The sequence below is a fragment of the Netta rufina genome (assembly GCF_964035555.1).
Source record: "Netta rufina genome assembly, chromosome: 19".
Lineage (NCBI taxonomy): Eukaryota > Metazoa > Chordata > Aves > Anseriformes > Anatidae > Netta > Netta rufina.
Genome location: NC_140143.1, coordinates 3,033,174 through 3,060,647, shown reverse-complemented (window position 1 = coordinate 3,060,647; position 27,474 = coordinate 3,033,174). Strand labels below are relative to the sequence as shown.

Below are 27,474 nucleotides of genomic sequence, written 5' to 3'. Positions count from 1 at the left end.
GTGCCTGTGTGTAAGGGAATTTGTGTTATTTTCTGTAATGGGGAGAATTCCAGCAGTACTGGGCAGCCTGCTGGCTCAGTGCACAAAATAAATAGTTTTTCTTTTGTTCTTACCGGGAATCAGATTAGCCTATTGATTAGAAATATCTTGGCCTTTCATATTTACTTTTAAAAAAGAGCATAGCAAAATAAGATGATTTGTAAAGCCTGCTCGAAATGTTTATATTACCAGCTCTTCATGCATCTGTGACAAGGAATGCACTGCAAGGAGACATTCGTAGAGCACCGGGGGGCTGCTGAAACCCTGATCGGGTCTCCAGGTGTAAAGTTTCAGGACACTCACTTAAAGTGGCAGTTTGGTGATAAACTGGGTTGGGAATGAAGCCCCCGGCAGTGAGAAGATTGCCTTATTCAGCAAGCGATTGATAAATATGCTTTATCATGAGTCAGATGTTCAGGAAACTCTGCTAGATCCCCCGGTGTTTGTTTTTGTAGAGTAAGAATACAGCAAACAGCAAACCCAGATGTTTTACTTGATAATTTGTACACACAATAGCAATTTTTCACTAACATAACATCTCCACTGATGCGACGTTTTAGATGTTCTTATGACATAGCATCAAAAATTCAAGAAGTAGTCTGAAAATGTTGAAGCCGAGATGTCAGGTCTTTGCAGGAAACCTGCTCTCCAAGTGGCAGACTCCTCGCTGTTTCCTTTGATTGCTAAGTTTTTAATAAAAAGCAAATTAGAAAATGAAGATCGTCTCATGGCTCAATTAGGCGTAGCAGGTATCTCTGTTCGACTCTGGCATTCGGCATGTCAGGAGGTAACCTGATTGAGGATGTTTTATTTCATATAATAGTCTCAAAATCAGACTGAAAGGTTGACTTAAAAAAATACCTGAGGTATTTTCTGTGTGCTCCGAGGCTGATAACAAACTCTGCAGTTCCCTTTTTAATAACTAGGGGGGAGCTAGGAAACTTCAAAAGGTTCGTGATAAATGTTTTTGACAATGCGTCAGCTGAACATTAGGCAGAATCTTGGTAAATCCCCTCATAAGTGGTTTAAAATGGAGTTTTGAACTTTCCCTTCATAAGTGTGTGCTTAAGATGTCATGGTATCTTTGGGTTTAAAAGATTCGTTTTATCTGGTGTATGCGAACTGTCGGTGTTTCTGTCTGCACCTCTGAGAGTGAAAGGGGGAAAAAGTTCAGCCGCTCTCCTCGCAGCAGCCGGAGCGCTCGCAGGTGCTCTTGGCCATGAGACGAACGTCGGCAGCAGAAAAGGAAAAACCAAATGAGATTCTCCAGGTAAATCTTAAAGTAAATCTCCCCAGCTGACAGGGTTTCAGAATGACCTCACTGCGACAAGCTGAAAACTTTCCGGTAATAGACCAAACAATGCTTGCACATGGCAACTGCTTGTTGGGTTTTGTGGTTCATTGAGAAAGCCAGATGAAAGCAAGTTTATTGCTGCTCTTTGAACCTCGCCTCCCGCCGTCCTGTCACCTGTGCCACTAAAAACAAAGTGAAAATGCTTCTTTCCTTGGCTCTCTCGGAACTAAATGCCGAATGTTACAGTTTATCCTGCTTTTTTCTTTGAATTGCTGTCTTTGCAGGACTGCTCAGTGCACGACACCCTTTGCATTTCAAATGAATTCAGTTTATAGTGCAATGTGGTAAAGTCTGGACTCAGCAAAATGCTTGGGCCCTTGCCTAATTGTAAACCCTTGAGTAGCTCCACTGGTGGCATCAGTGTGCTTTAGGGGTGTATGGCTAAAGACTTGGCAGAAAAAAATGGTCCAAAAACTTTGATAATCTAAACTAGATATGTAGAGAAAAAGCCAAAAACACAATGGTGTCTTAAAGGAACAGAGCAGGAAAGAGGCTGCATGTTGACAAAACTAACAGCACTTTGGGAATCTCCAAAAGAGCCTGGTCTAGATGAAGTCTGATGTGAAATCTTTAAGGGACTGCTCAGGAACTCATGCTAATGATCTACTCAAGAGCCAAACCATAAAACATGCTGTCAATCAATCTGCTTATAAATCATGAACAATTCAAATAGCGTGTAGCATTAGACCCTACCCCATTGGAAAAATGTTTGGATATGTGCTTCTTGTGTAGGTTAAGTGACCTACTTGCAAATTTTTTCAATGCTACTGGAGAGACTTAATTTTGGTCATCGAGCCAAATTATTCTCTTCCGCCCTGAACCCCTTTCTTTCTTCCCACGCTCCCTGAAGGGAAGAAGTTCTTATACTTCACAACGGCATCTCCTACTGGCAAATTTTAGAAGCAGGAAAGGCTAGCTCAGTAAGGAACGGCTTGATGTGTGTGCTTAAATGGGCAAAGCCAACAATGAGGGCTCAGTTTGCAAGATCTCCACTCCCATTTTGCAATGTTGGCAAAGCGGGACGGATTTCCAAATCTCAGTACATGGGGGTTCACGTTATTCCAAGTGGGAGTGGGCATCTGTGCCTTTGGAAATTGCCCTTTTTATCAGATTCCTAGCCAAAGAAACTTTTTTTTCTTATAGTGCCAGTAGACAATGGGCAACCAGCTGTTTTAGGGACACTTTTAAAAAGGTGCTAACATTTGCATTTTCATCCCATGTTGTAATTCATGTTCTCTATTCATTAAATAGTGTCTAGTAGCTGACTTTATACATTAGGCATGAAGGCTTCCAGATCTGCACTTCTGTCACTGTGTAGGACAGGGACAAGACGGCCTTTACAGGACTTCTCCCTCCCTCACCCATACCCACTTATTAACAGCTTCACCCAGGTAATGGGGTTGAACTGATGGCAAAAGGCTAGAAGGTCACGGGAAGGAATGTGTTCAAGAAGTTTTACATATTGCTCACGGTGTTTTAATTTCTATTCATGGGGAGCAATAAAGCATAAATTTTCTGTCCAGTCATAATAGTAATTGTAATGTTACCTATAGGATGAAAGAATAACTTGGAGTTCTTAAATGTCATAACTATTTTTGGTATAAAATAATAAATTTTAGTTTTCTGTTGCAGCAATGTTGGCCCCTGCATATAGGTTGTGGAAAACTTTGTTTGCAAAAACAAAGCTATTGTTTTAACAAAAGCCACAGAATTTTTGCCTTTCATATTGAATCAGTAGCATAATGAGTAGTGGAGCAATAGTTCAACATCAAAGGAGACTTTTTGGATATATAGTGTGTTGCAGCAACAGCGAAAGAGTTCCCACCAGAAAGGAATTTTTCCATATGTGAACAGCAAACATATGTATTAGGTTAAAACCATAAGATTTCCTTTGCTTTCCACCAAAAACAAGGGAGAACTTAAGTACAGAGGTTTTCAGGCAGTCATGTGCTGGAATGCAGCACAGAGAACAAGCATGGCCGAGGAGAGCAGTGTCAGTGGACAAAGCTCTACTGAAAAACAAAACCCTGTGATGATGCATCCACAATTTGGCCCAAACATCTGCATTTTGCATCTTAAAAATACACTTTTTTTGCTCTTACTGGTGGAGCTACGTTGGTGATCTTCATAAATATTTTTCACTCTCTGTCTTTAGTAGGAATAAACCCAGACACGTTTGCTGATCTCCATAAAATACTTTAAAAGAAATAATGATTGCTTTAAAAACATGTGTGAGTATAGAACGTTAGTTAGAAAATAAATACCCTAGATTAATTCTGATGGGATACTTGGCCTGTTTTCTTTAAGTAAGAGTTGTGTTTGACACTGTAAATTGTGAGACCACCTAGTATAAAGAATTTTTTGCCCAGACAGCTCATACTTACAGCTGCATGGAGAGATAAAGGTACTCAAGATCAGACATTTCTATAACATAATTGTAAAGCATCTCCATATATATTTCTGAAACAAAATTTGCTTTAATTTTTGTGAACATTCACATGGATTTACTTTAGGCTTCCAGAGCTAGGTTTTCTTCTCATGAACCGGGAGAGAAAACACATCAATGGATGTAATTTGAATTTAGAAGACACTTAAAGAGGGGCCTGCATTCAAAATTATTGTTGGCACATGTTTTGAGGATGTAAAGTGGAAGCCTTCTTCTGTGCACATTAGTAAGGAGATAATTAAAACTACAGTAGGTAATTATGGTAGCTTTTATTACTGCATCTTTCATTAACTAATTATATTAATTTGGTAATGTTTGAAAAATTCTTTGAAGATGAAAAGTGCTAACTATTACTACCTTTAGTAGTAGTATTAACTTTGCACTGGTCATAAATATTGAGGTCTCTTCTTGATACAGATGCACATCTGTGTTTGCAGAGGTGCTGTTAGAGCCAACAAGATTTATATAAGTATATCAAGACAAGACTGGGCCATTACCTGGCATAATCTGAGCATGACGATATATGACTTTTCTGCAGACACTTTTAGTTTCAAAATAAAAATACATTTTTTTTTTTATATTTTTAGAAGATTTTCCTTTCCATGGTAAATACCTCTTATTTATTCAACCCTCAGTACCAAAGAGAAACATCTACCAGGTTCATCCTGATCCCAGACCTGCCGTTGGTGTGATGGGAGCAGGAATCATGCCCTGCCTACACTCAGGAGCCCACCAAAAGTATGACATTGTAAATACGGTATCACCACAGTAACAATTAATACTAAGTAATCCAAACTAATTATGATTTCTGTTTATGTAATTCTTACTGAACTGATTTTTTTTTCAGTGAATCCAGCACTTCTCTTTTGAAATATCCTATGATTAAAGGATAATCAAATCAGTTTTCATGTGTTAAGGACTAAATCCTTCATATATTCCCATTTCATACTTGGTCATGTGATTTGTAGAAATCTTTCTCTTACCCGCTTTTAGTTGATTTAGATTAAGCCTTGTAACTAATGCCAAAGATGTATTCCTGCCTTGAAAAGGGATTTTGTAATGCTGGCATCATACCTTTTTCTTTCTCTGCGGCTGTCTGTCAAGACTATACACTTCACAAGTTTAGGGTTTTTTTGTTTCTTTGTTTGTTTTTTAAGAAATCCTTTGCAGCCTCAGTCTGGCACCCAGAAGCCAGGCTGAATTCCTCTGGTCTCATGCATCATCATCTCTGCGAGCTGCACAGGCCAAGCTCAGCACTAATTCCACATGTGCCTCTCTCTTGTCTCCCAAGTGCTCTCAGTTACCATGAGCAAAGTTGAGTTTGAAATGAAATTTAATTAACCATTTTGCTGATGATAATCAAGCCACAATAGAATAATAGGAAAGCAGTGCCTCACTGGAAATGAAGCTCAGCTGTTCATTTCTCCTTTCAGATCAGCCGGTAACCAAACATGTCATCTAGCACAGTGACAATACTGGACTCATCCACCGGCTCCACTTGAGGTCCCAAAATATGACAGCAATATTTTGGTGGCACGCTCTCAAAACCATTACATTTCTCTTCCATCCCTCTCATGTCTCCCAGTGTCATATGTGACCAAAACATTTACATTATACATTTATTTTAGGATCCTTTCCATTTTTATAAATAAATCAAATGAATGTTCCTTTTATACAGCTGTAATTCACCCACATTGTTGCAGTAGAGCTTATTATCTCATTTACATTTTTAAGTGCTTTTCAAAGTGTAGGATATCTGGGCTGGAAAGCAAAACATTTCATTTCTTTGTTCTCAGGCCAACACAAAGCACTTCCAAGGTCAGGTATGGTGTAGACTTTCAACAGCAAACATGTTTACATGGCATTTGAAAGCGGGTTTAACTGAAAAAAAATACTGTCTTTATAACAGTGATGTAAGCCAACTTAGCAAAGATGAGAGAAGGGGATTAATTTTGTACCTGGAAAAACTGAACTTATTAAGTTAGGCTTTTGCATTCAGGGGAAAAAAAGCCTCTGACACTCAAAAATTGGCCTATTTTTTTTTTTACCTTTTTTATGTCTTTTCTTCATCTCAATAGCTGTTAACTATAAACACTGTTATTCTTTGGGCAAAACCTGACACTTTGAAGCTGTGGAATAAAAACTGCATTTCTAAACCAAACCAAACTGTTTAATTTTACAAAATAGATGTTCTCTGGTGTACCTGGGATAAGTCATCTGCTGTGTTTAAGAGCTTTTGACATGGTGAAAACTTATCTGTCAGACACAGAAAAGATGTGGTGGAGCTGGGTGGCTTCAGAAATCGCTATCAGCATTCAGCCTCTGACCACTGCACGTTAAGCTTTTTGACAATGGAGGCATTTTTCAATGTGATCTTCAAAAGGGTGCATTATTCGTGACAGCCATCCTGATTCCTCCTAGAAAATTAAAATCATGGGCAACAATCTTGCTTGCTTCTAATTACTATTTTCAGAGATAATCACATGCAGGAATATACAGCAACCATGAGATTTTGAGTTACTTTTTTTTTTTTTTTTTTTTCACATGGCTTTGATCAAGTACTGATCTTTTGGTTTTACTAGGTTGTCCTGGTGCAGAGTCAAAAGCTGAAATATCCAAATGAACACTCTGAATTACTTCTAGGGCAGCCTTTATAAACAAAGCTACAAAGTGACTGGCAGGAGAGCCAGTGTGCAACACGTTTAGGTTCACCAGCAATAGTCAAAAAATGATAAAGTTAAAAGCATCTGTGATTGTTTGGAGGCCTTTGTCTTTTCTGCAGCCCCAATACAAAAGGAGCCAACAGCCAATTGTGATTGGAAAAATTTGTAAACTCATACAGTACATTGGTTTCAACACTTGATGAATGGATAATTATAAAACTTCATAGTTTGTTATACTTTATGCAATAGTTTAATATATATATATATATTTTAAATTGTGCTTGTTTAAGACATTGCTCTCTGAGTGAAACAGAGTATGTAGGCTCCATGCAGACAAGTACTGCCTAGAGTAGGTGGACCTAACAAAGACTATGTGTCATCTGAATTTCCCAAATGAAATTACTTCAAGATGCATCACAAACCCTTGGATTTAGAGGGACCTCTCAATTTATGCTCTGCAAAGTATGTTTGTCTGCTGTAGGAAAGTAAAAATAATCCATCCATTTTGTATTCAGTACTTGTGGATTTGTGTGATAGGTACCTGTTCTCTGAGACAAATGCATACATTTACACTCAGAAGTGGCTGGGTGTATGTGCTATGCCTTGGTCATCCTCAAAGCTGTGCATTAGAGTCAAACTTGCTCATGAGTGCTAGGAGGGAATCCTCATTTTTCACTGTGCCAAGCTGTTTGGGTTGTATAACCTGATCACGTGGAAGCAGCAGAAGTCAGCTCTGACTTTATAGTTTACCCAGGTGTGCTCTGTGAATGCTCCTGAGAGCCATCCTGTACTGGTCATGCCTGGACACTTGGGTGTTACGGGAAGATTTTGTCAAAATAATTGTTTCTTTAGTGATCTTTCCAATACGCCAAGTGCCCTGCTCTTTGTGTGTTACATTTCCACGTTGCACAATCTGATCATTTTAAGTTTTAAAACAAGGTAGGCTTGTTTGTATTTTAAGTTACGATACTAAATGTACAAAATAAAAGCCTCCAATTCACACGCGTTTAATTATATTCATGCAAATGAATGGTGCTGTTAAACTTGTTGAGTGTTGAAGATCAGTCATATATTCAAGACTGGATTTTAACATTTCTCAGAAGTGATGATAGCATAAAAGTCCCTGGGCAGATTTGAAGTTCATGCTTGGGTCTGGTTAAATTTTTTGGCATTCGAACATGTAATAGTCTTATAGCTATAAGACTTTAAAGTTAATGCCTGGCATCACTTCAAAACAATGTGCAAGATCTATCATAAGTAGTCCTCTTATCTTATCTCTATAGCAATTTTATCCCGTAAATGATTTGAGAGCACAGCATTTCAGTGCTGTGGAAGGAGCAAGGTTTTTTTTCTGTTAAATCTTTGTACTGGTGTACTTTTAACGATCCTGATTTACGAACGGGCGTTCTGCTTTGAGGAAGCGAACGAGAACGAGAAAGGAAGCATGAGAACAAGAACCACACCGCGTGTCCTGCAAGAGGCACCAGGACTCCAGGGACTCTTGGTCCCTGCTTTGCAGCACACCCCACACAAGCTCTCCGAGCAGCTCAGCTTTTAAAACAGCCACCCTGGAGGCACCTCAGTGGATCTGGTAGCGTATCCCCAGGGCAGGTCCCTGCTCAGAGCCGGTCCTCACCCTGCTCTACGCTTTTCAGCCGATGGGTAGCTGTGCCCTGATTTCCTGGCATACAAAAGATAGCTCAAAATATTCCCTTTCTGCTGCCACAGCCGCCTCTGTGCTGATGTCAATCTAACATCCACATTGTGCACTTTGCTTCAAGTCAGCACTTGCAGCTAACAATGCCTTTATTCAGGCTGACAACATAACTAAGCTTTTAGTAAGTGTGTAAGTAAACGTTAAGTGTGTATTCAAACATCCAACAATGGCTAGGAAACTTTAAAAAAAAAATCTTTGAAACTTTGTATTGTTTGTTTGGTGTGTATCTGTTAGAAATAACACAGACTATCAGTTCCTTGGGGCATGACTTTTCTTTTGTGAAGCACATAACAAAAAGATCAAGGCTCCGAGGGGCTGCCATAATAAAAATAAATATATAAGAAGAACAATAATGACAAAATAAATTTGTCAATGTATTTTACGAGCTCGGTTTAGAAGTGATTATTTCTGAACTAAAGAGAGACTGGATGGTTGTGGTAAAGTGACACGATCATAATATTCCCTTTATTTATTGCCATTTATGCTGCGTTTGTTGCTCACATGCTTGACTGCACTGCAGGGCAGGAGGGGAGCCCCTCAGCTCAGCGACTTTCCCACTGCAGTAGCACGGGAGGCGATTTCACTGAAATTCCAGACAGGGATTTCCAGAGGCCTTTTGGTCTGCCTTTGAGGAAGAGTTATTTGTACGCTGCGAAAGCCCTCCCGGGAAGCACAGGTTGCACAAACGAGACACTAACCAAAATCCGAGATCCCGCAACTGATCATTGCGCCGCGTTGCCTGTGAGTCTTTGTGCCGTCCCGTGGGTCTCACGTGTGCTTTGCACCCCTTGGTGTTGTTTCAGGCCTTGCAGGACGAAGCGGAAAGTTGCCGCAGCCAGGCGCGCGCCGCGGAGAAGAAGCTGCAACACAAGGAGCTGCAGGCCCACATGCAGGTAGGGCTGCTCTCCCCAGTCCCCTCCCCTTGGGCAAGGGGGTTCGATGGTTAAAAGTAATACCTTGCTTCAAAGCAAAAACACATCTTTTCCTGCAAAATTTTCAGCGAGCTTTCTCTTCTGTTTTTGTTAATAAAAGAGAATTAAACCGTCTGAGCCCTACGGGCAAATACTTATCTCTTGCTCTCTGTTTCAAGTTGGTATTTCAGCTATTCTAGCTGTTAAATGATGCATTTATTTTCCAGTGTTTTACCATAGATTCCTGGGACTATTCTAACCTGTTTGTTAATGGCTTGTATTAAGAGAATTATAATTGGACAATAACTGAGATAAAAAATAATCTTTATTGCTGATCTTATGCGTTCATTGTCCTAGCATGTTGTCTGTAAACACTTCCATATGATTAATACTGCTAAAATTAACGTGGACACTTTCAGTGAAATCAGAGATTTAGTGTGCTTCAAGCGAAAGAGTGCATGTAATTTACAGAGCGGTATTGAAACAGAAAGCCAATGATCTGCTTTTAAACCAGATTAAATTGGCGCATTCAGGAAAATGTCGAGGTTGTGGATATCTGAATTGCGTGCAGATTCATGGATCTCCAATACAAATGAGGTTTTGCAGCATTTCAGAACTTTATTTGGTGGTGCACAAACCGTACCTGTAACTGCGGAGTAACTTGGGGTGGCTGTAAAAGTAATGATGAGGAATTGCAAATATGTCCCCCCAGTTGTCATTATCCTGCTTGCAGGTAGGAGCCCTTGTTCACCCCCCATGTTTACCCTCAGGTACTTGTGCTTAGGAAAACCGGTGATAAGCTTTACTTCTCTCTCTCCCCTTCTGCCTCACAAACGTAGATGCTGGGCCACGTTCACCCCTAGCTGCAATGGGGAGTTCAGTGTAACCAGTGGCTGGCCTACAAGCGTTGCATTTCATCTTCAGTCTCCCAAAAAAGAAGGGCAATTAGCTGTTTGGTGCATGGTTGTCCCTCCAGGGAAACGACATTGGCCTGAATGCTGTGAAGTTGACGGTACTCTAGCAAATGCCTTATTTTTGTTATTTTTTTCTTTAATCTTTGCTATTGCTGTTTGGCATTTTTTTTCTGACCCTTTCTGTGAGGGTATCTAGGAGGAGAAACAAAAAATGACTGATGAAATACTGAGGTAAAAGGTAAAAACACACGAATTGGCAGGGTGGGCTATCCTTAATGCCTCAGAGGTCTTCTCTTAGGAGATTTCCATGTCCAAGCCCACCTGCAGGAACATCCTGCCTGGGTGGATTTAACAAAGGACCAGCTCTGCTGGGAGGGAACAGTTCTCAGTATAAATACATGTAGATCAGAAATCTTACTTAAATGACACTGCTGCATCACCCAGCTCAGTATCTCAGGAAATCTCAGCATCACCCACTGAGATTTCCTGAACAGGCTGCGTCTGTTGAGACAGTTCTTGCGTAGGTGCGTTTGGTTTTTTAGGCCGACACCCATTTTGCAAGTTGTTAGCGTGTCTCCTCTGTGACTGGTGAATCCCATAGTTACGCTTTTCTGTCCATAAGGAAAAGGCAAAAGTGACAGCTCTGGTGTATTCCCCATCATTATGCTGAGGACAGACTACCTGCGAGCATGTTCATCAAGCCTTAACAGCAGCTGAGATGACTCCTCAGTTGATTAGGGAGCTGAAATATTTAAGGCAGTAACTTACAACTTGCTCTCTTGCTTTTACAAAATATTCCCTGTGTCAGGATTGCATAAAACATCAAAATTTGCACTGGCACTGTTACAAAGGCCTCTCTTCTGAGCTTTTACTTGTCTTTAAGTAAGGAGGAGAGAGGGTTAAACAGCTTCTGTTTTTCATTAAAGGGAAAAATCTTGTGTTTTGATTCTATAACAACAACAAACAAATGAATGAGACATGAAAAAACATTTTGTTGTGCTTTTAATTAAAAATAAAAAGCTGTTTCTCGTTATGGCTTGTTGGGTGGTATCTCAGTGCTCCATGTTTGTCTCTTTTCAGTGCAGTGTCCTTATAACTCTTCAGGCTCCGGGAGTGACTGACAGACCCACAGAGCTTAGCTCTTAGTGCCAGTGACCCTCTGGTGATTGCACAGAGTTAACCTTTCTGTATGATAATTATCCGGAGAGGCAGAGTCAACCCACTGACATAAACTGTCCTGTAAATAGCAGGGGAGAAGCCTGTTAGGAGGACTCTGATGGCAAGCCATGAGCTGTCTGGGGGTGAGCATGACGTTGCAGCCCTGAGGAGCTCTTGTTTTTATGGAGCCTTTTCATTCCAGGATTTCGTGTTATTGTACGAACCTGTGTTTATTCCTGTTTACTTTTTCAATCTTCTTATGGTGTGAGTAGAAGCAATCGTGGTCTATCTGTGTCATTTCACCAGTGGGACAGATTGTCATGCCGCAGCATGGCAACTTTACGCAAATGATGTGCTGCAGTCCCAATGGACGTACATTTGTCAAAAGTGGTTTCATTCATTGCACTGTTTCCAGTATTTTACCTTTCGTTCCCACTTTGACTAACCTAAATCGTTGTGCCCTTTCACTAGAGGATCTCGTGTCTCCACTAATCATGGCTATCTAGGGCAATGGTGCCTACGGTCAGTACTGTCATTTCTAGACTGGAGTCTCACAATTGGGTATATCATCTGTCTTCATGTTGAAATGCTGGATGATTTTCAAAAATTAGATGTCTGACTTCTTGAGATGTTTGTAAGTGTGTTCATGGCAAGTGACAAGCTAGCAGTAAATAAAGTGTAACTAACCCCTAATATATAGCTTTATATATATAGGTTTCTTGGTATATAGTCCCAAGACGATTAAAATAGTCTAAGAAGGATCCAAGAAAATTTGGGTGCACCTAAACGTTTTCTTTGCAAAGCAATGACGAAATTTCTTATATCTCAGTAATACATAAAATATGGAAACTGATCCCATTCAGATTATATTCCTGTACCATGCTTGTAGTATAGTTCTTGAGGTGTATTGCATGGTTGTCTCTGATACGTGCGCGGATCTAATGCAAGACAAGATATCTGACAGAAATGTCTTTCGTTCTATTAAAAATGTTTCTCTTCCGTGAATTATACAGCTTGATGCGGTTGTCAGTCATAGTTAAAAAATCCAAATTGTTCATACAGCAGATTTCACATCCTGTGTATGTGTAATTAAACATGACACATCACTAAGAGGTTAAGCATGTGCCTCAATGAGTATGGGAGTTTAAGCATGTGCAAAGAATTTTGCTGAATTGGGGCCTGTATAAAAAATCATGATAGTGATCTTGTTCTTGCTTTATTACCTAGATTTCTTTAAAATACCTCATTTAATTTCAATTTCCTTTTGGTAAGGATAATCAACACAATTCAGAACAGTAGGAAACTCCAATAATCTTTCTTTCGATGATTGCATGAAAGGATGCAAGATTTCTTCAGAAAGAACACGTCTATTCTTTTCATTCCTCAGTCTAATATTTTTAAATGTAGGGCTGGATTGGGTATGAAATAAAATTTCTAATAAGGGGATGATACAGGGGAAAAAAAAAAAGTTTGTCATGTTCATGAATAATCAAGGTAACATCACAATAGGTATTCAAACCATAGGAATAGTCCTCCAAACTGCCAAGTCACAATTAGAGACTTAAAGAGAGACACTCTCTGAAGACAGAAAATCAATTATGTTCAATTCATGAATATTACTGACAAAGGAAGGGGAATGCCAATATAGGTTTCCAGCCCTTTAATTACGTTTTTTCTCAGATAGATTATTAAAAAGGGAGAAAGGAGTTATCTGAATAAGGATGCTGTACAAGAATTTGGAATAAAATGGAAAGGCTTAGTTTGTTAAGTGGATTTCACTTGTGTTCAAATGACAACAGGAGTGATAATTGTAAAAGAGCTATGATTCAAAAGCATTCAGCGAGTTTTCATTTTTAATGTTTATTATTCTGACTTGCTCAATATTTTATGACTGCTGGATATTTACCACATTCAGCCTAACTTACTGTTTCCATGCCAACTAAATATATTTGTTCTCAGATGAATGCTGTGATGCATCATTCTGAAATTTTAGCTGCTGTGTAGCACAGGGAACTTCTAACGTTTGCCACACCTTATCCTTGATGGGAATGGTGCTACTGTCTGCAGATTTCGGGAGCTATGAGTAAAGAAACAGCAAGATAGAGGTGAGCAAGATAAGCCTATGTCCAGGGTATGTGCCCCAAATAATTCTTAATGCATCAAAGGCTGGAAGACTTGAGTAATATTGTCCCTTCTGTTGAGGGCTTTTTGTCCATCTTCCCATATTTTTTTTTTCAAAGATACTGTAGAGTGTTAAATGCACAGAAAATTCACAGAAAATCTTTGCCCTCACTTCCGTTGTCCTGGCCTGCCTTTACAGTTCCACGGCTGCTCCCACGACTTTGCCAAAGCTTTATGTATGTGCTGGAAAAATGACATGGAAGGAGAGGAATTTCCTCCATCTGGCCATGGTGAGCCACAGCAGGAAGTCTGCTTCCAAACCAGCCTCGTCCGTGGCGCATGAGAACTTCCAGCTCAGGTGCCTCAGATAACTGCAAAAAGTTATCGAACTGTGCTGCCTCGAATCCTGGTGATGGAAACGTGATCCGTGGATCTCCAGACTTTCTCAAAGAGTTGTCTTTCTCAGAACACGCTGGAGTCATCTAAAACCAGGTTAATAAGCTGTAGTTTAGGTGGATGGTTGGACTTGATGATCTTAAAGGTCCTTGCCTGTCTAAATGATTCTGTGGTTCCAGGTTGGGCATGTAAATAAAAGCTTTGCTTTGTGGCCAATCTGCAGGTGAAGAGGATTCAGACAGTATTTGTTTCGCAGAGCTGCTGAACCCTTTGGAAACTGAGAAACAAACAGTAAGCACGCACTGGAGGTGGTGATGAAATTCTGCCATTTGCTCTGGTTGCTTCAACCCACGGTGTTGACATCCTTCCAGAATTTTCCCCCAGAGACCCGTTTGTGCTCCCACAGAAATGGGAAGCTCAGTGTAGATCTGAACGATCTTAACCACAGAAGCGATTCGCAGCGAGGAGCCCTGGCGCTGGCTGCGGAGCAGCTGCCAGTTAACCCCTGGGGCAGCCCGCGCTGGCATCCGGGCTCGGTGGGCTGTGCTGCACTGGGGAAGAAGGTGAGAATCCAAAAGAAGTTTCTACTGGGACTCACAAAAAAATCGACACCGAATAATGTCACATTCAAACAGCTCCTGAGGTTTCTGCATGCGACCAGCACGTACCGGACAGGCTGCGTTTGGAGAGCGCTGCGTGCTGAGGGAGGGTGTCCCCCCCTCTGTGCCCATCCCTCCGTGCCCGTTTGCTTCTCTCCTTTCTGTTTCATCTGTCGCTCTGCCAGCACCCCGAACAGGAGGGTACTGCATACTTCAGCTCTTTTCCTTTCATAAAGCATTTCAAGAAATGTATACGTTTTGTGAAAAATGTAAAAGAGCAGCCCAAATGGCATAGCTCCCCGCAGGCTGGCACCTGAAGTTCTGCTGATTCAATATCTGCAGACAGCAGATTTCTTTTCTGGCTACTTACGGTGGACAAATTTAAAGTTTAAAATATTTTCTTGGAAAAGAAGTTGTTGGAGGGCCACATACAAGCAGCAAAGAATCTGAAATAAGTGAGAGCAGCTGGTCAGTCTGTTTGGCATATGCAGACGAAGACATCTATGTCTTACATTTTCTTTCTTATTTGGGACTTCCTGACGGAGGCTGTTCAGGAAGAATGACGCTGACCCTGGTTATATTTCATAAATAACCTTTCATGGATGTAGGTGCATCTGTAGGTGCATGGCAAAGCTGACTACGATACTATAAAATCAGTATTGTCTTTATTTGGAGCCTGATTCTTCTACTTCTGTGTTGGTTCATGTCTACCATACATACAATTCCACTGATATATTCGTTAATCAGTTTGATTCAGTAGTGCCCCTCCAATCTTTAATTAAGTCTGGGATTGTTACAATAAATCAGAACTTTGCATTTGCCATATTTTGTGTCTTGTATAGCATTTTCTTTAACAGCCTACTATGAAAGGAAAGCAGAATTAAGCAGAATATGGCATGCTGTATAGCATAAAGTTTCAAAACAGAAGGAAGAAGCAGCTCAGATTCAAGCACAGAAAAACAAATTTTCAGGTGGGATTTGAAAGGAACTGGAAATCAATAGAGTTGAAAGTTACCGGGAGCTCCATATGGCAGGAACTGCGGGAGAGAAGGCTCTCACCAACTGTGAGACTGTCAAAGGGAAAAGAGGTAGATGATGATGATAATGCATGTGTGGAAGTCAGTGATCAAATGTTAGCTTTGGTAATCAGACGCAACTGGAAAATACACAAATGTATGCCTACTTCATAGGACTGAATGAATTATTGGAATGAAGTGGCCAGCTGGAGAAAGAGAGTAACACAGAAAGTAGAGAACAAACAGTTGAAAGGAGAAAAAATACTTTCACCAAAGAAGAATAGAAGCAGATGCCAGCACGCAGGAATTAGAGAGTATTTTAACTTGACATTTTTCTAGCTCTTTGTCTTAAATAGGAGTGAATGAGAAAGAAAGCTTACTTATAAAAGAGCAGCACATCATTTTAGAGCATCTGTGGTTTGCTTGCACATTATCAATTAAAGGAATTTTGTTCTATCAGAAGTGTGCCTGGGATAGCTTTAAGTACAACTACGAACAGCAATGTTGGTGGCATTTAATGCAGAGAACTAAAAGAGGAGAAGTGGCGCTGCATGGAGGAGCCAGCTGGATGACAGCAGAAAAGAGGACAGACCTCGCATCTCCAGGGCAGGCTCTCGGTGATGTGTGGTCAGTGAATTACCCTTTTCGTTTTTAACAGGTGACGAGGTGCTTGGATGGAACTGAAAAGGACTGAAGAAAGGCCAGCTTAATGCCGATTTTATCATCATCTGAATTTTACAGTGTTATTTTGTTTGCAGTTTGCTCAACACCAAGTGCCATCTTTCAGAAGTACATCGGGGAGGTGCAACCGCAGTTCTCTCCCCAGCTACCCTGCTCACCTGGCTCAAAGTTTATAGACTTACCAGCTGTGATGCTTCCTAAATCTGGCAGCTTGCTTTCCAGTTGAGATGCTGGTTACATTTTCCTTCTTGAAAGAGGGGAAATGGTGATAGTAAAAGTAGCTTATCTACAAAGATTTGTGTGTTCACACAGACAGTGTGAAAATACTGAGCTTAATCCCGCATGCTGCTGAGCTGTGTCAGCTCTTGCCGTCATTAGTGAGCACTCAGCACCTCTCCTATCAGATACCAAAACCTTGACTTGCTGAACCACCCCAGGATGGAAAGGATTATGTAGAAGGTAACACATGCTGGAATGTAAAACTGAAATACAGAAATACATTCCCATGGTAGTGTCAAAGATGCTTATAGCTTTATTTCAGACTTAATCATCTTGATAGCCTATTAAAAATTCTCTGCCATCGACAGAGCCGTAAATGAGTACCATGTGTCTTCAGATTTGGCCCCACGGTGCTGGTCGGTTCCCAGGCTGGTTTCGATTCCTGCTCTTACACGAGGAGGACCACTTGTTGCGCAGTTATGACCTCTCCGTCGGATGAAAGGATGGCACTGACAAGAGCCGAAGGAAATACTGCTCAGGGACAGGGATGGCATCTGCAATGAGTCATCTCGAAGGAGGGGAGAAGTCAGGGATCCTCCAAATCCCAACTGGAACAATAGAGGAGCCCTTCGGAGGGGGAGGTTGAGAGAACAGCGTGAATTTTCTAGCCACAGCATTCCTGGTTGTTCCATGGTGTTGACAGTGAAAGCTTTTATTCCTCTCCAACTCGCGTAATCCCAAGAATGCTGTTCTTGCCATATGCAGCCCACTGCATTTTTTTTTTTTTTTAAGTTTTGCCTGACTTCCCTTCCTTTGCAGTTATGAATTATATAGGCTCGCGTTGCCTAACTGCAAACAGAGGATTTTCCAGGTGGGAGATCTTGGTTAAGCACAGAAAGATATCAAAATACAAACCCCTGAAGTAATAAGGCCTCTTGAACGCAGGTTGGAAGAAACTAACTGAGCAGAAAGCTCAGTGTGCAGCCAGCAGCTTGGCATAACCGGCGGTCCCTGCGGGTTACTGAAACACCAAGGCAAGAATATTTTGGACGCTCAGATGGTTTACTAGCTAAAGACAGAAAAACAAAGGGGACAGCTATGCCACCAATTTATGTTTTATTGAAACTGTCAGAACAGACGAGGTTCTCCAGCAGTATTTTCTCCGTGGAGAACAACATGGTGCACACTTGACAAAATAACTGGCTCAGCTGATCCTGCTTAGTTACTGCCCTCAGCCACACCGCGCTCGTGCAATTTATGGTGTTCATTACTTTCCGTAAGAACTTGAGAACGTTTATATCAAATTGCATAATATTTCTTTAAATCCGTAAGAACCGTATTTCAACATACGTTTCACAGTAAGAATAGAAGCTCCCACTGCCTGAAACAAGAGAGGATGTGGACTGAAAAGCAGCGGATATTCGTGTTTGCCTGTGTTGTGAAATGACAAATGACGCAGCCTTGTTCTCCATTGAAAAAAATAATAATGATACATCCCTTGATTCTTCATTAACAAAAACTGTTTGAGGAGATTTCAAGCTGTAATAATTCTTCTAGAGATCAGAACCTTAAGGAAAGGAACTACAGCTTTTGGTGTGTTCTGTTCCTTGGTTGCAGAGATGGCCCAGCTTTCCCCAGGCGGGCCCATGGAGGAAGGCGCCCATACAGTTCTCAGCAGTTTTGGGGGAGCAGAGCTCTACTCACGTAGGGTTTAGGAGTGCTGGGAAGCAGAGGACGCTCTGCAATTAGGGAGAACAGAAACAAGCTGCAGTTAATCATTACTTTGATATTCTTTGGCTTGGTGGTCCTTTTTTGTTGTTTTTTGGTTGGTTGGTTGGGTTTTTAGGGGGAGGTTATGTGTGCATTTTGTTTTGGTTTTGTTATTGCTGTTGTTTTAATTGAGATGGCATCACAGTAATTTGTCCTTCACTTGCCCTTTTCAAACTGCTTTCTGAAAATTACTTCAGCCATCCTCACATCACCTGAATGAAGTTGACCCATGCAATATTATTATCCTCATTTAGGATGAATCTTTAGTCAGAGATTAAATGGTTTGCCTAAGGCTGAAGGAGTTATTTTTCCCTTTTTGGTACCCTAACTCATCTCCAGATTTATTACAACACATCTTTCATGTCTTCTGCAGAGGTGTGTACTGCAGAACAGATGCACAAACTTTTTAAAGAGATTTCTTTTTTAAACACCATTACAAATTCATTTTAAACCACATGTCATTATTCAAATAATCCAGGAAAGAATTTGAGAGAGACAGGAAATAACTTATCTCATCTTACTTCCCTGAAATGTGGAGAAAATTTGATAATAATTACCTGATCCTAATTATACCTTTTGGTCACTATCCTAGGATTTCCTGGCACACGTGGGATTATCCTCCTTCACAAATATTACAAGCAGGCAGAAATTAAGATACTAAAAACCACAAAACCCAAGTTAAGTGAGCTGCCTTTCGATTCTTATCTGACATAAACAAAATGTTGACTTCATGCCCTTCAAGACAAGACTTTTTTTTTTAATAGGAACTTCACCAACTCTTTTGTGGTACCTTCCTTTGCTTTGGCAACATACACTTCAGTGGTTCATTTGTATTTCCCTTATGCTCCTCTGGTTCAAATCAAGTAATTTAAAGTTGGGAGATCTGGAGAAGATTGCATCTGGGTTTGTTTTTTAATGGTTTGAGAAGGGGATGTTGCACTACCTGCCGTCCCCAGGGCTGGTGTACTCCGGATGGTAAAGTCGGCATCACAGACATCTTGAAAGAAGGAAAGAAAAGCACAGAAGAGAAGCATTAAAACTGAAATTTGTCTTATTCTACCAAAAAGCTCTTGGGCCAGGCCTTGGCTTAGAAGCTCAGTGCTGTATTTCTCTGCTGAGCACCGAATCCAACTTTTATCTCTTGGGAACAGTCAGTGACCAGCTATGCCGAGATCTCGTTGTAGTCTGTGAAGTTATAACTTCCCTGCTTTTTGTATCACTTTGTATAATTGTGTGAAGGTTTCTCTCCTTTTTATTCTAATTTCTTGTGACTAGCCATAGGTTACCTCTGCATGGCAACTTCAGCTTTCAGTTGTTTTACTGACACCAAAGATGATTGATGGTAAAACTTTAAACCTCATATGCTAGCCACCAACCTGAATAAACAAAGAGCAGTGTGGCAGCTTAATATTAAAAGCTATAAAACCTTCCTGGGGGTTCTTGGATTAAATCAACTCACCAAAATGAATTTAAAAAAGGCTTTCTCAGGACTGAAGGAAAACGAACACAACGGTAAATGAAATAGAGCTATCCTCATCCAGAAGACTAAAGCCCTCCTGAGGGCTGAAGAATTGCAATTTTAAACATCTCTGGAGCACAAGAGGAGACACGGTATTTGTGGATCCTAGGGCGGCGGCTGGAGGCTATAAAAGAACAAAAAAGCCTTTAAGGTGCACATGCACACACACAATCCCTGCAGACATAGCTTTCATTGGTCAAAAATAAAGGCTAAAAAATAAAAAAAGCTTCCCCAATTAAAATTAGTGTATGTTAGCCCACAGTGTGTTATCTGTCAGTTCTAAGAAGTGATTCAGATTTTTGCCATGCGCTATTTTAATCTCTTGGTCAATAAACCTTGATAGTAACCTCAGCCAAAAATATCAGCATGTTGTTTACCATATTATGACAGGAAACAGCTGGGATCTTATTTTCATCTTATTGTGATGCAATTATTAGTGAGCACAGTTGAAAGCAACATACTTTGTCTTAGTGAACAAACAAATTGTGGTTGAATGCCAAAGAACAGTTTGCACTGCGAGAAGTGTGTCTCCTCTCTGAACCCGATAAGAGACCAGCCCCAAGCAATACTTCTGCTACCAGGACTTGCTTCTCCTTTTCTTTCTCCTTTTTCAGCTGACCCAGTCATGCATAGCTGTATTTTAAAGCACAGTATGTGTTTCTTCCTGACTTTCCAAGAAACACCTTCATCAAAAAGGAACAGTCCCCTTGGTGCCTTGCAGAGCTAATAGCAAACATTAAAGAGCACTGGGAAAGCGACGTCTTTGGAGGACACTTGCAGATTAAAAACAACGACCTGGTTGAAAGCTGACTGCTCTCAATGAGATTATTATTGTTTCACTGACAGAGCTGTATTCAAATTGTTGTTGTGTCTATTTAGAATTAAACCTTCTTGACGTTCCTCCAGGAAAAATTACAGAAAGGGGTCCCTGCTGCAGGCCTGGCTCCCAAGGAAGCTGCTGTGAGTCCCAGGACCCTGGGTCATGGTGTATTGAGTTACACCAGGGTCAGCTCCTTGTGTCCCCATGGCCTGTAAATGGGGAGCTTAAGGGCTTGAAAGCTGGGCTGTCTTTGCTGCTTGGGTCACCCCAGCGTAGTAGCAAGGTGGTGGGAAGTGTTGGATTGAACGTAGCCTTGAACCTTGAGTGAACGTGGCCTATAGACAATTTGAGTAATTAAATTGACATTTGTCTGCCTGGGGGCTTCTGCAAACCCACCACAAAGCTGTGCAGCAAAGGTGGTTTGTGGTGGATGGGATTGGGTCTGTGAACTAAGCCCATATGCAGTGAAAGGGAATCTGTCTTGACTTCAAATGCACTTAGGGATGGGGAACAAGCCCAAGTGTTCAGGGACTCCCAAAACTCGGGGGAAGTGGCAGCTCTGTGCCACTGTGCCAGCGGTGCCAGCCCAGCACCTGCAGAGCTCCCCAAGCCATCCCACGCCCAAAGCCTCCTCTGGACGTCACTGGTGGTGGGGATAGATTTATAACCAGCAGAGCCATCCAGACCCTCGGACGTGTGAAATATACCTTCATCGCTCACAGTGAGGGAATAAAAGCATTTTGCGGTTCTAGCTGCCTGATTCTACTCCTTTCTCACCAAGAACAAACGTAAGAAATGTGAATTAACTGAAATACATGTTTCTGCTGTATCAAGGTCCCCACCCAAACGAGCAGTTGGCTCGGAAAGTATTTATGCTGGCAAAGCATCTATTCACAACTTTGTAAGCCTTTATAGAAAGAGTAGAATAAGTTTATTGGAGTAACTTTAAAAAGTATAAATTTTGATCACTGGCTTATATACAAGCTGAGTTCAAACAAGGTTTCCTGTCTTACAGTGTTTTTTTTCCTGTTATTTCTTTGTATTTGCATAGTAGCATCACTTGCAGTTCACAAGGAAAGCCTCTAATTGCCTATTTGCATAGAGATTTGGAGATTTCTTCCGCACGTTGGAATGACTCATAGACAAAATTTTCATCAGATTGTTTTATTCCTCTTACATCGATAATTGTACTGTGCATAATGCATAGCTTGGCATGCCCTGCTTTTTCCAAAGGATGGTAATTAGCCCATCGTTGGGTGAACTTTGGGCTCGGTCATCACGTGTGTAAGCATGTGTGTAAGAAGGCTGGGAGCTGGAAGGTAGAAGTTACGGCTTCTTCAGATGTGAGACTGAGGTTTTGATTTGTGGTCACAATGTCAGATCTAAGAAATTTTGTAACTAAAGTAGAATCGGCACAAAATGGTGTTGGTGTGTAGATGCATCGGAAAAAAAAAAAAAGAATCAAGTTGAAAGTTTAAGGATACTTCATAAATTAATCTGATATTGAATCCCTTTCATCCTTTATTTACATATTCAGCTGCTAATCCAGAAAAACACCTAAGTGTTTGGTTAATTTGAATTAAGCAGTTAATCGTATTGGAAGGTAAGTACAGATGTGAGGCCCTGATTCAGCAAAGTAATAAAGTGTGCAAGTAGTCCTGCGAGATGCAAAACTGAGCAAGGCTCTCGGGACTTATGCACAAGGTTCAGCAAGTACAGTCCCAGCGGAGGGTACCAAAGCGCAATCCTTCCAACTGATGTCTTCACCTAATGCCACTTTGAACTCTTTATTCAACATCTGCTGGATAAGGTTATAGACTAGAAGAGTCTATAAACTATACTCTAGTCTATCCTATTGTATAGACTAGACTTCTGTAGTCGTAGTGAATTTTATGTGAACATCTCATCTCATAACATGTTGAAGATGCTGGAACCTATTGGTTGAGGTCTCCCAGCTGTACAATAAAACAGGCTGACATTTTTGCCTATTGATTACTTGGAAATTCCTAACATGTGCTACTCCGCTTGATAGTTCTCTTTAGAATACAACTGCATCCACCTTATGGGAAGAGTTAGTTATACAAATGATGATATTGCTATTTTAGGTGATGAAATAGGCAGTCTTCTTACTGGTCGGGTATCTTTACCTGGTTATCTGCAATAAGCTGTAAAACTACTACATAAACTGGTTTGCCTTAGTTCGTGAAGCATGATTGAACCATGATCTATGAAAAGGAGCAAAGAACAATTTGCAGCTTTTGTGTATAATAACTTTAAAGCAGGTTTTAAAATACTTGCACTGGTGCTGGCAGGCCTTTTGCCCATATCCCTCAGTCGCCTAAGAATGAAATTCAGGAAGACGCAAAGTGCAATGAAAAATGGGTGCACAGCGAACAAAAAAAAAGTCTTAAAAGATCCCTGAGGTTGAGAAATTTTGTAAAAACTCGCAGGAAACAGTAAGTCACCTTGTCTAAGGGAGTAAGGGGCAAACATCACTCACTGACCTGATTTAAGATCCCACCAAAGAGAAAAAGGAAACTTCTGTGAGCTAGAAACCTGCTGACTAACGATCTGCAGTTTGTCTGCTTAAATGCTCTATTGAGATAGATTTAGGAAAGCTAGTAGTAGTCCTTCTTCTGACCATGTCCCAGCAAATGCCTTAGCATTTCCTTTTCATGACTATTTCCTTTTCATGTTTTCTTTTTCCTTTCTTTGTCTTTTATTCCTCTTTTGCTCTTTGCAGATCTTTGCTGATCTTTCTTCTCTCTTCTTCCCTTTCTCTTGATCTAACAGTTCTGAGTTTTTGAGTTTTTGAACTCCAAATAGGGCAAAAGAAGCAAAAAAGTTATTCTCTAACTTCCAAAAGTAGCCCTCTCTTAATGTATTTTTCTATTCTCTTACAGGTGACCCATATACGACAAGAATATGAAAACACACTCAAAAGTCTGATGCCAGCATCTTTGAGACAAGAACTTGAAGACACCATTGTATCTTTAAAATCTCAGGTAAATCTTTATCCATTTATCTATCATATTGTATCTTTTGATGCCGGATTTTGTTCCACTTGAGAGTCAAAAGCAGAAAATATTGCTGTGTTCAGTAGTATTTTCACAGCCTTTCAAATACAGCTTACAGTTTGCTCTCACTTTTCTTACCCTGTTTTTCCTAGAGGAATTGTTTAAAGGATGCTTGTAAAGGATGTGAAAGAGAGAGAGAAATCATTTTGTTTTCTTCTCAGCCTATATAATGAAGCAAGTGAGATACTTCTTTTAAGACAGTAGTCCCAGTGATTATTGTGTTATTTCTAGGTTTTCCTGTAGAAAGAGGCTCTAATGGACTTCTGTAATGCTTTCTCTTAAATGTTTCAAAACACTAGATTATCTACAGTAACACAAAATCAATATTGTTTATATGAAACAGATATAAAACTGTCTAATAGAAATATCAAAATCTCATTGTAAATAGGGCGCTACATTGTAAATAATTAACTGGTTATGCTTCTAGTATGGGGTTCCCAAATATGTCATTTGGTGCTGTCCTATTAGGATATATTATATTATATTATATTATATTATATTATATTATATTATATTATATTAGGAGGTGGAAGAAGGCATAATATCATCATTGCCTGAACTCACAGACACATAAAGGTCTGAGGAAGGATAAATAACAATAAAGAGGAATGATAAGAGATGTCAAATAACAGTACTCCAAAAAAAACAGGCAGTGTTGGCATACGGCCCAGTGCAGGACTGCTTTTAGGCATGGGTAGGAAGGACTGGGATCTGTCCTGGGCTGAAGGGAAGAAATGAGGAAGCACCATGGCAGTCCTGCTGGTGGCTCAGAGCTGCCCAGGGCTCAGAGAAGAGCAAAAGCCCTGAGGACACAGCATGCATGTTTAGGCTTGACATCAGCACATGCCTTATACCAATTTAAAGGACCGTTTTTCAAGCTCTTATTCATCTACAGACTCTCAATTTCTCTTTCTTATGCAGTCTCTCTAGGGAAATAGTTTTAATTTAATGTATTTGCTTTTTATTGCCTTTTTTTCCCCTTCCCTCCTTATTTGCTTCCTTGCTTCCTTCCTTCCTTCCTGTACAATGCAAAAGGGTCATTATGTAACATTTTTTTTCCAAGCACAAGACACTTCACTGACAAAGTTTGCCTTTAATAGAAGTAGGAAATTTTCATAGGGGAAAGTTTCAAATTCCTATGTGCTGCTGGTGCCAAAATTTCAACACTATGTTACAGGCACTCTGCCCACATGTCAAGGGATTCCTAATGGAAGTGAAGCTCTTTTTCACTTAAATATTTGTGGGAAATAAAGAGTTAAGGATCAACAGGGGAAATCTATTTCCAGATGATAGTAAAAAGCTATTTTTAAAGTGTGGTTGACCATTAGCACTGTCTAGTAGCAAGCGTTACACTGGAGCTAATATAAGAGTATCACACCTTTTAAGGAGTTAAAAAAAGCAGAATCTGATATCTACCTGCAGGGCTTTTGTAAGCATCAGCAGCATTTCAAAAGAGTAAAAGTAACTACACACACTAAAAACTGGGTGTTATCCCAGAAATACATAGCTGCTGGCTGTATTTCCAGCAGTACGCTGTAGTCGCAGACCACTCAGTAAGCAGGGCTCTTTTCTGAAGCACAGGTGTCCTAGTCTTTGAAAATTGTTGAAATTCCTGTTTTGAAACATCAGACAAGAAGGGCAATGGAATCTCTGCACCTGTCAGGATTATTTATTGTTGGAGGAGGATGAAGAAGATGGGCTGGGTAAAAGCCCGAGCAGTGATAAAAATAAACAAAAAGAAAATACTGGCTGCTTAGGCGAAGTTTTTTGAAAAACATTGCTAAATATAAAGTACGCTGCCCAACTGTCAGCTCTTGTTGGTTTGTCCAAAAGTGGCCACGGTGTATTAATAAGCGTTAATTTTCATACCCATCCAGAACAGGTGAGTATCTTCACACGAGAGCAGCAATGAAGGGATCAGAGCACAGGCTTCGTATGGGCGTTGAGGGTGCAACTGGAGTTCCCAACCCCTCGCGTAATCGATCTGCTACCACAAGCTGAATTTCAAAACTGTTTTGACTCTGTTCTTAAAGTAGGTAGCATGCAGCTGGTGTGCTGAGGATATGCAGGCCAGGAAAGCCATGCTGACAATCTTCTATAAAGTATTATGGTTAATTCCAGTATGCAGCTAAAATGTTATTGCATTTACTTAGGCACAATAGGCAAGAAAAACACCATTATGAAATGCGTGCAGATTTATTTATTGAAATTTTGTACAGCATTTTCATTTGGGATGTATTTTACAGGTAAATGTTCTGCAGAAAAGAGCCTCTGCCCTACAGGCCGAGCTGAATACCTACCGCACCAGGAGGTACGTGATTATCTTTGATTAATTTGTACCATTTCACACCTGTAGATCCCAGTTATTGAAGTTTTACGGCTTAATTAAAACACTCAAATATGGTTGCCGTTTTAAAAGATCCTTATTTTCAGTAAACAAGCGTCTGAGAATTTTCCCAGTGCTTAGTCAGTACTATTAGAGCAAGATTAGAGAACTCGCAGGTGCATTGCAAGTCTGGGCTTTGCCTCGATGTTCATGATGAGACAGTGGCTCAGTGCACAGCTGCAGCTCTGCGGTGATGCCACCTCCTTTTAAGATAGAAAACAATGATGCAATGCATAATATTACAGATCACATCTTCAAAGTACCGGATCTTCATGAGCCTGAGCTTTTTTCAAACGTTTACACCCTCCAATATAAATTATGGCAAGTGCTGCAGCAATAAAAAGACTTGCTGTGCCTTTAGAGTAAGTGATTCACATGGATAGGTGAGTAAAAGGAAATTTCCTAGTAAAGTCACTCCGTCTTTTTATATTTATTGGCTTTTTTGATACTTTCATATCGCACATGAGGTTTTCTGCAACTGAAAATGCGTGCTTGTAAAAATAGTGTAAAAATGTCTAAGATAATTGAACGTTTGTAAAGATGTTAACGGCGTGGAAGTCGATGAAAATGTTAATCCAAAATTTTTTTGTTAACAAGAATTAGATAAAGCTAATTGGAAGCTAAAAATGTCATAAATTCTTGGTAATATGTCCAGCATAGGTAACTTCAAAAAAAAAAAAAAAAAACTAGGTAAATATAAAGCTGTAATATAGTTTCAAGACTCTCCAGTAACAGCAGTAGCACTGCAAAAGGATGGATTTTGTCTCATTTTTTTTTTTGAGTTAATGTCTTCACAATTAGGAAAATTGCTATTTAAAACGATGAATAATCATCAATCAGGCCTGGTCACAAGTGACCAAAAGTTGAGGGTGGAAGGAGCCCTGTGCACATCCCAGTGGAGAGGAAGGGTTGGGGACAGAGCGAGCAGGAGAGGAGTTTCTTTACTTCTGTTCAGAGAAGTTTTGGTACTGATCAGATTTTTTTCCAAGACTACATTCATGCGAAATTTTGTTTTTTGGTTTGTGGTTTTGTTTTTTGTTGGTTTGTTGTTGTTTTTGTTTTTTTTTTTGGTAACTCCTGACCCTTGTTCACTGAAATACTGCTTTTTTTTGCTGACATTGGACATCTGTCAGTGAAGAACTAACTTCAGCCTGCTTGTGCCTACGGCTGCAGATGTGGTCACAGCCGTAACCGAGCCCGCTGCGACAGGGCCCAACCGTGATTTCAGCGTGTTGTGTTTTGTAGCAAGAACAGTAAGATAGAACTAATGAGAATCTCTTAATTTTCAGGTAGCTGCTGGAGCTGTTGGATTTCTTCGATTGCCAAATGGACTGCTTTGAATAGGTTTGAAGATTTGGCTCTTGTCATTAAAATGCAAAGATCAGTGGCTGTTTTGTTAGCATACAAAATGCAGTGAAGTTCATGAAAACACATCCATTGCTCATGCCAGACCTTTTTTAGTTGTATTTTCCTTCCATTACCTTTTATCATCATCTTATTACAGATTTATACTTTTGATATACTGCGTGATTGACTCTGTGCTTGCCTACCAAGAGGAAACGTTTCCTCTACTAATATTTTTGTTACTACTTCCTAGTACCATTCTTTTCACTTTTATACATGAAGAAAATCCCATTTTCTATTATTATTGTCCAAGATATTTTAACA

General features: G+C 40.3%; 1 protein-coding gene across 1 annotated transcript in view; it reads left to right on the top strand.

Moving 5' to 3' along the window:
• CEP112 (centrosomal protein 112) overlaps positions 1-27,099 on the top strand; it is a gene marked incomplete at its 3' end in the record, with an annotated part of 160,784 nt that extends 133,685 nt beyond the window's left edge. The window contains exons 24-27 of the mRNA XM_084298321.1: positions 9,023-9,112; positions 23,247-23,348; positions 25,667-25,731; positions 27,096-27,099. Coding sequence (XP_084154447.1) covers positions 9,023-9,112; positions 23,247-23,348; positions 25,667-25,731; positions 27,096-27,099 — 261 coding nt within the window. The remainder of the gene's footprint in view (positions 1-9,022; positions 9,113-23,246; positions 23,349-25,666; positions 25,732-27,095) is intronic.
• Positions 27,100-27,474: the final 375 nt, after the last annotated feature.